Source organism: Vespa mandarinia, chromosome 3, assembly GCF_050613455.1.
Source record: "Vespa mandarinia isolate Hongniang chromosome 3, ASM5061345v1, whole genome shotgun sequence".
Classification (NCBI taxonomy): domain Eukaryota; kingdom Metazoa; phylum Arthropoda; class Insecta; order Hymenoptera; family Vespidae; genus Vespa; species Vespa mandarinia.
This window is the reverse complement of record NC_140812.1, coordinates 3,845,001-3,858,361: the sequence shown is the minus strand read 5'-3', so window position 1 is coordinate 3,858,361 and position 13,361 is coordinate 3,845,001. Positions and strand designations below refer to the sequence as shown.

General features: G+C 28.8%; 3 protein-coding genes across 4 annotated transcripts in view; 2 read left to right on the top strand and 1 right to left on the bottom strand.

Annotated features, from left to right (window-relative positions):
- The first annotated feature begins 4,579 nt into the window (after nt 1-4,579).
- On the top strand, nt 4,580-7,515 carry Alr (Evr1_Alr domain-containing protein Alr). 2 transcript variants are annotated; one of them, XM_085655927.1, is made up of 4 exons: nt 4,580-4,899; nt 6,137-6,279; nt 6,344-6,955; nt 7,053-7,515. In XM_085655927.1, the coding sequence occupies exons 2-3, from the start codon at nt 6,202-6,204 to the stop codon at nt 6,743-6,745; spliced, it is 480 nt and encodes a 159-aa protein (XP_085512053.1). In that variant the 5' UTR covers nt 4,580-4,899; nt 6,137-6,201; the 3' UTR covers nt 6,746-6,955; nt 7,053-7,515. The 2 variants fall into 2 exon arrangements, with proteins under 2 accessions (XP_085512053.1, XP_035733702.1); XM_035877809.2 differs by having other exon boundaries at nt 4,581-4,899; nt 5,934-6,279.
- LOC118446772 (transmembrane protein 145) lies at nt 7,050-9,175 on the bottom strand. The gene is made up of 4 exons (XM_035877808.2): nt 8,958-9,175; nt 8,200-8,626; nt 7,509-8,098; nt 7,050-7,363 (listed from the first exon to the last, which is right to left on the bottom strand). The coding sequence occupies exons 1-4, from the start codon at nt 9,051-9,053 to the stop codon at nt 7,121-7,123; spliced, it is 1,356 nt and encodes a 451-aa protein (XP_035733701.2). The 5' UTR covers nt 9,054-9,175; the 3' UTR covers nt 7,050-7,120.
- Nucleotides 9,176-12,012: 2,837 nt separating this feature from the next.
- The window catches only part of LOC118446758 (alpha1,4-N-acetylgalactosaminyltransferase 1-like), a 9,908-nt gene continuing 8,559 nt past the window's right edge, over nt 12,013-13,361 (top strand). The window contains exon 1 of the mRNA XM_035877788.2: nt 12,013-12,796. The gene's annotated coding sequence lies outside the window, so the exon portion shown is untranslated. The remainder of the gene's footprint in view (nt 12,797-13,361) is intronic.

The following is a 13,361-nucleotide window of genomic DNA, read 5'->3' as shown; positions in this document are numbered from 1 at the left end:
AAATGCACTTTGCAATGTTCACACGGAGAAACCACGGTAACTTATCAAGCATTTTAATGAGCTTTAGTGTATGATTTTATGGTAAGAATAAGGAAATACACATTCAGTCATTCATGCGAATGAGTTTTAGTTCTGAGATATTGTTAAATTTTAGAAAAATTCCTTTTATATTTTATATTTTAAAAACGTAAAATTGATACAAGAAACGTTTAGCAAAATGACAAGCATCTAGATTCGTCATTTTAGATTTTGATTGGCTCTAATAGTTATTGCTTCTCTTTTCTTTTGCATTGCGATAAATAATCATCGAAAATCATTTTATCTATATGGTCAAATTATAATAATTTATAATTATTTAAACAATCTTTAATGTACATGAAATACAGTAAACTAATATTTAAATAATAGTATATTTAGTTAAACATTACAAAGATTGTAACGCGCGAGAAACTTAAAATAATTTTAATTTAAAATTCTAATACTTAAAAATTTTCATCTCGAGGTTGACATATAAACATATACGCGGTTGTCATATAAACATATATGTGTAATATAAACATATACGCACTTTTTATTAATTTTGACGATTACCGAATTAATTTTCTTTTGTACTCCGACGAGTGCACATCGAAACTCTTTCTTTTTAAACATGTAAACTTATAAATCAATACTTTCGATAATTTTCCAACTATTTAAACAACTAGTACTATATTGTTTAAATATTATTATACTTATATATAATAATATTTATATATAATATATATAATAATATTTAAATAATAATACATTCACTTAAACATTATAAAAATTGTAACATACCAGAAACTTATATTTTTCTTGTAAATATCAATGAAGAGTTAAAGGAAATATTTTTGTATATCATAAATTTCTAGAATAATTCATACAACTTTTTTTTAAACTTAAATTTTTAGAACTGAAGATCTTTGGGTACGTGTGACGTCAATAAAATTAAACTTCCTTCCCTGTATGAGTGTAATTATCCGACGTGTAATTATCAAAGCTCTCTTAGGCGTCTCAAAAGACGTCTTTCCTAGAAGTATCAACGAAGAGTTAAAGGAAATATACTCATATATCACACATTTCTAGAATAATTTATACAGTTTCTTATTATAACAGTTGTACTAAGTATTTTTGTTGTATTTTTCTGTTTCAGAACTTTATTGCAATCGCACGCATAGCAATGAAGTAATCAACTGTTTGTATCGGTAAAATAAAAATTTCGCCAAGTAGAATCAGTGTGTGTGTTCGTTTGTGTTTCGCAATTTAAACAACAAGTGTTTTTGTATTGATTGCGTACAATGCAGTCCTTGGAGTTAGTGTTTGTTCGCAAAGTGTTTTTTTATTTTAACAGTCGCATAGACTATATTTATAAAAGACAGTAGAGTTTCGCAAAGTAAATTCAGTGACTGTCCGTTAATAAATAACTACCACGAATTAGAGTCAATGTATTACTGAAGAGGAACTCATCCAACTTTGATGTTGACCTACCTCATTTTCAGCCACCTATGAATTATCCACCCTCAATTTCGACCTAAATTGCGAACGAGTGTTTTAGAGACATCGCAGAACTTTTTAAGTAATAAGTGGATTTTTAAGTCACTTCGATCAGTCAATCATGTCGAGAACGAATGGTCCAAATCAGCAAGAGTGATCGGTTGTAATTATTAGTAGAAGAAGATTGAATGACCACGAATAAATTTCTTCGGAGATTTATTGTGAATGGTTTTTTATTTTTTGATTTATTTATTAGATCAAGATAGAGTTTTTTATTCAAACGCTTTTATAATTATTTAAAATTTTGAATATTTTAATGCATTTTTAAATATTTTTCTTGTGCAGAAATAATAAAGAATTGATATTTATGAGTTTTAATGACCAAGAAGACATTCACGATAAATAATTTCTGAATTACAAGTGAAATTGGTTCATGATTTTTTTATAATAATAAAAATACTCGCTTATAAGAAAAAGCGTCAAAGCGTTACTTTATATTTTTAAATAATTATTAATTAAATATTTAATCAATTTGAATTGATAAAAGAGAAGTCTCGATAAAGTTATTGCTTTTGAAATAGAAAAGTTGAGTCAAGTATTTGCTAAAAAACAAAGAGACTTTTTTCAGAGTCATATTCCGTAGGCATAAATGATAAGTTAATGAATTTTTAACTTACAGAATTTTCAGTAATTAATATATTGATTCTATCTCTCGGAAAGATAATAATCAGTTTCTATCCAAAAAAATACGGTTTATACTTTTCAAATACGTTAGGATTGTATTAGTATTTTATTCCATATCTTAGAATATGGAATCAAATTTTGTTGAATCAGTTTTTGAGTGATAATCAATTAAGTTAGGGCACGAAGCAAAGAAAAGGCTATATGCTGAAGAGGCTCCCACAAACTGTAGTTCAAGAAGGTAACTATTGGCTGTTGAGTTATTTTCGAAGATTCATCCAAAACTTTCGAGAATGGTACTTAGTCATATTTTAATTTTACTATGTTGTCATTCAAAATGCTCTTATGATAAAGTGTAGAAATATAAATTTGAAAGACTGAAACGACGTAACTTCCGTTTTCCGTTTTCCGTTTTCCGTTTCCCACATTGCCACACATACACGAATAGGATTCTTTCATATTTCATGCATTTTTATTATTAAAATAGGCATAAATTTTGCATATTTTCTTTTCCAAAATTCGTTTGTATTAAAAATGTTTTACGTTAAACTTGAATGATAAATTTTGCATATTTTCTCTTTTCTAAAGTTCTATTAAATTCATAATTTTATTTTAATATAATCGAGTTTTATATTAAAGTCATAGCTCCGAAACGTATAGAATATTCATATATCAACAGACTACTGAAAGTGCATTGAATCATTGTGCACAGGAAGCTGAAACGAGCACACAAGGAAGTATCAAGGTCCCACTTCGCCAGCATAAGCGACTAGGATTATTTGATATTTTGCATTTTTATTATTAAAATTGAGTTTTATACATTTTTCACTTTTTCTTTTTCTTAATGTGAAATTAAATTCATGTATCTTCATGAATTTAATCTTTCATAAGTAATATATTTATTATTTCTATTACGTTTACAGGCATAGTCACGAAACGTATAAGATATGATAATTGTGGGGATCACTAAAGTGCACTGAATAAAAATGTACATGGAGCTGGAACAAGCAGAACGGGATGTATACCAATTTCTTCAAGTTTTGCCAAGCGTTACTAATATAATATTTCTTTCGAAAATAATTTCTTTAGATCAGTATCCAGGATTTTTCATTTCTTTTTACTTTTTTAAAGTTAAATTAAATTAATTCAGAATTTCACATTTCGTATAAATAATATACATATTCTTTTTTCTTTCCTTATTAATTTTCAGCTAGTTTCAGTTCATGGCATCGCAAACTCGAAAAGGAATAATTAATAAATAAGATTATTAACATTTATACAATGTGAAATATATTGATATAGTGATTAATTAATATTTAAGCAATAGGATATTTTTAGCAACATTACAAAGATCATGTACATATACTATAATATACTATCGATTTAAAATTGATCATGTTGAATACACACTGATTTAGATTTTTGTACGGATGTATAAAAAAGATGCAGCAAATTTTATGTGGTGAGATCTGGATAGGTAGTATTTTCTATATATCGAAATCCTGATATGTAAATACTAGCGAACGAATGGTTGCATATTTTAAGAATATCTTTCCAATCTAATTCCTATTAAACATTAAAGTATTTATATTTTACATTACTTATCATATTTGAATAGATTGGATATACTAAAATTCTAAAATAATTTCTTAAAGAAACCCACAGAAAATTTTTCTATCTCACTTATGCTCGTCATTTTTCTTATTTATTTTTATTTACTCTTATTAATTATTATGTATAAGCTTGGGTGGGACCCATGAATTGGCCTCATGGATGTGGCCCTTTGTGCAGGCTGCTGTTTCAGCTGCTTTCTTTTTCTTTTCTTTCTCCGACTCTTGTTTTTTTCTTTCTCCGGTTTTCTTTTCTATCTCATATTTCTTCTCTTTCTCTTCTTCTTTTTCATGAATCATCGAGGTATCATCGAGCGATATTCAATATGTTCACTTCACGTTCCGAGTTCATCATTGTATGTGCGCGCACGTCTTACCTATCTTTTTTTTTTCTCTTATTTTCTCCTTTTCTTCTTCTTTTCCAGTCTGGATCATCGAAGAATAGATTCATTTGCGATCGGATGATTCCGATATATCGTCGAATAGCTCGATTCATCATCGATTTTTACGCGAGAATTCGGGAAGAATAGAAGAACACTGGTGCGCGTGTCGGCGTGCACAGGGGTGGGTGTTCGTGGGTGAGATTAAACGTCGTTTGATAGCTTGCAATACCCGGGAACACAGATTATAGAGTAGTTTTCCTAACACTCACGTGGGCGCGAATAAAATTTCTACTGTGAATTTCATTTTTTCGCTCGAAAATGCGATTAGATTACTTCACGAATGCGGATTTTAGAGTAGTCACCGTTATTTTAACACTCACGTGAATGTCACGAACGTATAACAAAAGTCCTACCGTGGTTTCCGTTTTTTATTGTTTGATAATCGGACAAACGGTTGTGTTTATTAATCCGTTATATCCGAAGTTGATAGTGTCGGACAATGGAGCTATCCATAAATATGGTCTCACACATCTTTTATTAGTTAAAAAGCCGAAAGCTCACTAAGCGGAAAGACATTGCGGAATGGCATCACGTAACAAAATCACGGAATTTTAGAACAGAGTAGAGGCAACGTTAACCCGTGATCCTTCGAATGCAGCAATCACCATCAAGGTCGCTAATACTTAGGATGTATCGAAATCTTATGGGATGTAAGTATTACCGAGCGAATGATTGAATATTTTAAAACTTTTCCAATATCTTTTCAATCTAATTCCAACTAAACAATTGAAGTACTTACATCTTATATTAAAATCTAATCATACTTCAACAAATAAATAGATTGGTAGAATTCTAAAATAATTTCTTAGAAAAACACATTAAAAAATTCTAATTTCTTTATTATTTTTATTTATTCTTATTAATTGTTGACACCCTCTAGTCTACAGGATTACTAGAACAAAACGGCACATATTGAATATTTAAACATTCCAACGAATTATCTTGACCCACCCCTGACCAATGGGCATCTATTCCTTTCCTTTCCATGCTCAGATCATACTTCAACTCCGCCCTTTTTATTCCCTTTCCTAATTTCACTATAGTCTTCGCGGATATTTCTAAAGACGTCAAAAAGACAGTGAAGTTACATCTTTCAGACTTATGACATGTAGATTCTCGAGTCTTATTAAACATTACTGGCTTATAAACATCACTCCTTTAGAAATAGCCAGCAGAACTAATTACATATCATTACACAAAATACATCAACATTAGTATCTTATTTCAACAAATATACTATGATAGCTTCAATTTGCGCAATTTTTATTATCGCGCATCTACCTCGCGCGAGTTTCACGGGATCCTTTAATAAAACACGCGTTCATCCATTAATTTGCGGAAATGCAGTGAGCGGTATTTTGCTGACGGTCTTCAACGGTATCCTAGTTTAGTGTTGCTGCCCTTATTCATTGCGACTAATAGGTCTATAACTCTGATGACAAGGAAGAGATGGGAGAAATTCTCCGTGAAAATTGGCTAACATTGCTGGTCCGGTGTGAGACGCGTATCTGGAAACGCTCTCGTAGTTGCGCTTTCACGACGCAACATTAATTTATATATTAATATAAATATTAAATAATCAGAAAAGTATAATCTGGCATATGATTTTTTCTTATGTTCGTGAAATGCACTATTACTTTTACTACATAAAAAAATTTTTGTCATACACTAAATCAATTTTTAGGTTACGAGTGGACATATGTAGCCTATATAAGCTTATATACCGATGGTATAGTCGCATCATAAGGACAGTGTTTCCTTATTGTGCTTATAGTTAATATTTTGTCCATACTTGTCGCTGAAATCGTACACGATTCGAACGAAAGATGGTGCTCGTATGAAAATCAATTTCTGAGATTATTGGCAATAAAAGGTTATGTTTTATAGAATGACGTTATGAATACACGTTTCTACAAGTTCTTATAACGCAATTTTATAATAAATATGTTAAAATGGAAAAGCCCTGTCGAACGTGCACTGACTTTAAAACATGGGTAAAGTTACAGCAGCAAATTTTTGATTCAGGAAAGGTATGTTTAATAGAAATAAATATTAAAAAAATAAAAATAGAAATAATCTATTTATCTCTTTTAGAATGATGCTCAAAAGCAGCAAGCAAATAATACTAGTACAAACATTACTACTACTCAACGTGATGATTGTCCGTTAACTAGAGATGAAATAGGTTCAAAAACATGGGCATTTTTACATACAATGGCAGCCCGCTATCCTGATCATCCAAGTGAAGAACAAAAAAGTGATATGAAAAAATTCATGTATATATTTTCTAAGTTTTATCCCTGCCACACTTGCGCAGAAGATTTTCAAGAACAATTAAAAAATATGCCACCACAAACTGACTCACAGAAAATCTTGAGTCAATGGCTATGTGCTGTTCATAATAAGGTAAACAAAAAGTTAGGTAAACCAGAATTTGATTGCAAATTAGTTGACCAAAGATGGAGAGATGGATGGTTAGATGGTTCGTGTGATTGAATTAAAAAATGGCTCATAATCAGCAAGCATTTTCTCTGTTGAAATGAATAATAGATTTATCTTGAAGTTGTAAATACATGAATAAATACCTACAAAGATATTGGTAGGCAATACAGAAACAAAAGATATATTCACAGTTACACAAGATTATATAAATGTTTGTTTATATGGATTTAATACAATATACATTTTTATGAACACTATTTTTAGGTAAATAATAATTTTAATGATATATGCATGCTAGAAATATTTTAAGATAAAAACCTTCTAAAAGCATAATAATGAAAATATTATTTACACCTCATAGAAATTTTATCCATCATTTCGTACTTTTTACATATTACTCCTAAGAATAAGAGGAAGAGATAATAATAATTATGAGATTGTGAATGCTGTAACTACTTTTCGGAATCGAGGCTCATAACTGTGATTTTGTCCATTACCGCCAACTGGAACTACTTGGCATGTTCTAATATGAAATGGAAAACGCGAATTTGCAATAGTAGGCCGTGTAACGTAAAGAAATGTTGCATGCCCCACAAGAACAATCCAAAGAGAGCATCCTCTTACAACACTCTCCCTTATCCACTTGTCTACAAGCACAGTAATACACAGTACCTGTGAAATCGACAAAGCATTTTTGTATTTTCTATGTATATAGTAAAGCATGTCTATTGAATTATTAAGCATATAATTAATTAGCATTTTATATATATATATATTTATTATTTGCTTATGTGTTTGAATAAGTTTAATTAACTACCGTCAACGGATGACATAAGAACCATGCTGATCCTAAAGAAAGTAGAGATGCATAAAAATGGACTTTTTTTGTCATCTTCTTAGTTGTTTTAAAACAACGAAGAACAAATATAATCCATGCAATCAATTTCAATGCTACTAGTCCATAACCTGGTGGTGATTCATAGATATAAAGGACTAAACCAGGATCAAAGATCTCAAATTGATACATATATAATGCCAGTTGACAAGCTGCACTAAGACAAATGAAATATGTAAGCCATCGAATTTGTTTAGGTGTTAATGCACTTTTAGTGATAGTGTAGCCGAATGCTAACAGTAGCATAAGCACTGTATATAAAGTTTCTGAACATGCTTCTAAAAGATGACCCACTAAAGAAGCACTAGTTATAAAAACTCCTTTCAATGCGAGATTAAAATAACTGTAAATTTCTAATAAAATGCCCATTAGCTGACATAGAAGAGAACCCATAAATAATTTATATGAAACATGTAGGAGTCTTCTTGAACGTAATTGTACAGCTACATAAAAACATAATATGAGAAGTACTATATAAATGCAAGCTGTTATTAGTAATTCTGGTAGTATATCTGTAATTAAAAAAATATCCATTAAAAATAATATATTACCATATTAAGTAAAGTAAAGATTTAGTAATAATAGTAAAGATTTTTACTGAAAAAATACTTGCAAAATTCATCCGCAGAAAAGTGTTCTTTCCATATGTTACCTGGAGGTGCATTTGTTAATGAAATCCAATATGTAACATTTAAACCTGTTTTAGTAGAACAATCTGATAATACGATGAACCACCATGTTGGTCTGGATGATTGAAATCTTCTGTAGCTATTGCAATGTAGCGATGAATTATTTTTTACATCACATCCAGATTTGATTGATGTCAATGCAGACAATTGTACTATCTGACCATTTGTTATGCTTAAAATAGATTCTTTTTCTTCGCATGTTTTGTTTGAAGGATACACACTAGGCCATTGATGAGGCGCATCATAATACAGTAAAAGATTTAGCGAACTATTTTCATCCTCAATTTCTAAATCATATCGAAATATGCCTTGTTTTGTGAGAAAACAAAATCTTGCAAGAAAGGCCCAATTCTGTAAAAAATATACATATTATCATGTTTACAAAACATATTGTTAAAAATATTTTTTTAAATGTTTTCATTTAATACGCTATATGTATATTGTTTAATTTCATATGTATAATGATTTGTTTGGTTAATCGATAATTCGTCAATTATAATTTAAACAGGCATAGAATCATTCAGATTGAAATATTTTTATTATCGAATTAAAAAAAAAAAATATATAATTTCGTATATTTTTCAATCCAAACAACGTAACTTCGTAAAATGTTGCTATACAAAATATATTTTGCGTTTACAGATGCTTCTATTTCAAAAACTAAATAAATTTTTTTTAATACATCACGCGTTACGAGAGTCCCACGAAGTATTTTACTATTTATATGATGCAACAAGGTTAACAAAGTAATGCAGAATCTTAAAAATTTACTTGACATAATTAACTCTATATACTAGCGGATCGGAAAAGAATGTACTCAATCATAACTAGTACAAAGACTGAGTAGCTATATTGCGTTACCAAGTAGTTAACTTCTATGATCAATATTTTCTTTACTACTGGATCTACATAAATGTGACTCTTTCCATAAAATGTCGATGTTTATTTTTTTCTCTACAATGAAAAAACATAATATTTTCAAACATTATAAGTTAATTAAAAAAATATAAGTTAATTAAATCTAATGAAAAGTAAAAGCATTTTAGCTTTTGGAGTTTTTAAAGTTCCTTTACCATTTTTGTATAATTTTCTATATTATCGACGTCTAATTACAGAATTTAATTATCACTGATACGAATATAAATTAAAAATAGAAATCTAGAATAAAAATCCATTTTACTAATTAATAATGTTAATGTATTCTTTTCAAGTTATATATTTATTTATTGGAAAAAAACAAACATTATTATTTATTATTATTAAGGATCATGTTTTTCTAAAATGATATTTATTATTAATTATATTAATTCATTTAGAAAATAATATTATATTAATAACTACATCTTTTATATGTATTCAATAAAATATATTGCAAATTACTCGTAGAGAATGGAACAGGTGTCGTGGTATATATAATTAGTTACTTCTTCGCAATGATCAATATATTTCGAAAAATAGAAAGATTTGTAAAGAAAATGTTGAATTTAATAGAAAAAGAAAATCGCTTTGTGTAGCATAAATTATCGAAAAAGAAAAGATAGGAAACTTTAAAGTAGAAACACACGATTGTACCGACTGTACACTACAAATATAACATATCGAGGGACGCACTAATTATTTAATGAATGATTTCCGGCAAGAGCATGTCACATGTATAACTTATCAAATTTTTTAAATCCAATATAGAAAATAATAATATAGTTATGTTGATCAAGAAGAAATGTTGAAATTTACAGTAAAACATATTCATATTGTTTTTTTAGATAATCGTCTAATATTGTTTATTTAGATATAAAATACTGAAAATTCTAACATTATTCTTATTGGCCAATACATTATATATATATAATATATATATATATATATAATATTTATTTATATATAGTATATGTATACATACTTCTATGTATGTTTTTTATATATTATATATATATAATATTATATAATTATAAATATATATATTTATACAGTATACTACAGATTTGTAGATAAATGTATTTACAATTATTTTTATCTCTATTTTATGAACAAATAAAAATGTGTTATTTTATTGAACAGGGAAAAAAAGGAAAGAGAAGTATAAAGGGAATCTGATTTTGTTCGTTGATAATGTAAGAGTTAAATTCAATTTTTCCCGATACAAAAAAAAACATTTGCCTTGAAAAGATGTTGAATGTCATACCATTTCAACTCTAACTCGCAGGGACCTACGAGAAAATCCAGTTTAGGTAAGCTTCATATTCCTTACCCCATTTCCTATTCAAACAATATATCACGTTCCTCTGTTACTTAGAATCTGTTTAAGGTAAAAGACGGTTTATTCTTACGTAATTCATACTCATTGGTCGATTTTTCCCTACTTTCGATCGTCTCAATGTAAAATATGCGCGACACTAAAAATATCCCTTGTAATAAAATTAATAATGCTTATCATACATGTATATTAACTCGTAATTGATCCTTGATAGATTAGATATTTCGTATAAGATTATTTTTCATTCTGAAATTTATTTCATATTTTAAACATAATTTATCGCGAAGGGATACGAATGTAATAGAAAGAGATAAGCATCATCAAGTTTCTTTTCTTTTTTTATTATAATGTTATTTTTCTCCTTTGACATTAATTCATTACTGAGCGAGTTAATTTTAAATACATACATACATAAATCGATAACGTCCACTTATAACGCCATTGATAATTTATTTTTGAACACAGCTACGGGAAGATTCATTGTCGTATTCGCTTTTAATTTATGACAGCAGGATTGTTTTTAAATATATGTTAAGAAGGAGTTATATTATATTTTTTTATTATAGTTTTTTTTTCCTTTTTTCGGAAAACAAATAATACTTCATACGATAAGGCTTCTTATCGCAGGGGTTTCTTATGGTTTTCTTACAGTGAAAATTATAACAAACGATTATCTAAAAAATAATTGAAAATATTCAAAAAAACATTCTATTAGATTCTTATTACATAAAAAATTGTATGTTTGCATTAGGAAAGCTCTCAGCTACAAAAAAAATTGTTAATTTTCACGAAGAAACGAGATAAAATATGTTGAACGTTGCTATATAGGCGATTTTCAATAAATTAAAATGATAATATCTTATAAATATTTCTTAAATGAGCATTTAAATATACAAATATGTATCTATTATTACAAAGTACACATAAATCTATTTATATATAAATTCGGTTTCCGTATATTTATACGAACTAATATTCGAATTCTTCTATGTTTTTACAGAATCACTCTCAAAAATTATTCCAAAGTATCAATATATAAATATCATGTCGGAACGTAAAAGACAAAGAAAAACAATGGAGTTATTTAAATCAGAGAGGTTTAAACTTTCCATAAAAAAGAAAAGAAAAAAATTTTCACTATTACTATATATATATATATGAATACGTGATAGCATTGCAACGCGCCAAAGTAACAATAGTAAACAATGGCTGAAAAGTATTGATTTGATGATAATAAGTGTCCGTTGATATAAGAAAAGAAAATAAAAGAAGGTGGAAGAATAAGAGTTAATTGATTCTATGAGACAACTTTACAGGTTTCTGAGCTAGACAAATGCAAATATTTATTATTAACATCTTCCCTTTCTCTCTCTCTCTCTCTCTCTCCCTTTCTCTCTCTCTCTCTTTCTCTTCTCTCTTCTTTCCCTTTCTCTCTCTAGATTCTATATCTGTCTCCCTTTCTCTCTATCTCGAAAGATACCCGCCGAGAAGTTCCGCGCGAGCATTCTCGGAGTTGAAAGTAATACGCATGCGTCTGTAAAATCGTTTCGACCGCACCGCTCGAGATGCGGATAAAGCGGTGCATCGCGTTTGGGTTGACTTCAGGACCACACGAATAGAGTTGTCTAGCTGTTGTATATAAACTGTTAACTTGTTGATGAGGAAGGTAATAACTGGTGGAAGAAAAAAGCAAAGTGATAAGAAAAAAGGAAGGAAAAAAGAGGAACAGGATTGGCAAATGAATGATAACAACGACGAAGAGAGAATACTTGGAATTCTTTCAATTTTTATTTGACCACAAGAAAAATAAAGAAAAGCTTTTAAGAGAAATAGAAGAAAAATAATAACAAACATATTCAAGAAAAATAATAACAAACATATCCAAGGAATCTATAGTGTCTCCTCTTGTTTTGTGTGATAAAAATTATTTACTTTATTGGACATGATTGTTTTTTTCTTGAGAAGAGTAAAAGAAATATTTAAGGGATGAGCTGATATCGCTTTGTTCGGATTTTAAGAGAGAGAAAGAGAGAGAAAGAGAGAGAAAAAGAGAGAGAGAGAGAGAGAGAGAAAGAAAGAGAGAGAGAGAGAGAAAAAGAGGGAGAAGAGGAAAATGAGAGTGATCGTCAAAATGATAGCGATTATGTCTACTGATACCACTTTGTTATCAATAAAATAAACGTTTAGGCATGATAGGCAGGAAAAGAGAAGATTAAAAGTGGTACGTTAAAGGAAGGAATATATCGTAAGAAGAAAAAATAGACAAGGTAAGGAAATGTGTGATATTGCATTGTTTAATACAGATTTTTCCAATTCAATCAGAATATGCGTGTATATGTGTGTCTATGTTGTATGTGTGTGTCCATGTTGTATGTGATAAACGACACAAAGTGAATATTATATTATCATCGTTATTTCTTTTTCCTTTCATTATTTGTTTTTGTTTTTCTGTACTGGACAATTAGAAATTTGAAGAATTATTATTTTTCGATAGATGCGCCAATAACGAGATAAGTTTTCTTCGTTCTTCGATTTTTCTTTTATTCGCAAAATGATCATTTTCTTTTTTTTTGTTTTTGTTTTTTTTTTTATCTATAATTTATAGCTTACTTGATAATTAAGAGATTAATGTTTTGTACAAGCGATCATGATGTCCACAAGTAATCGAATTGCTACGATTGATTAATATCAAACGAATCGTTTTGTCTGTATATATTCATTTATTTAATTATTAAATATTATTTCACGCAAAGTGGATATTCTTTATCTTTTGGAATCGATAAACTCAAGTGTTTTTTCTGATAAGATTATTTCAAAAAGAATGTGAACAAT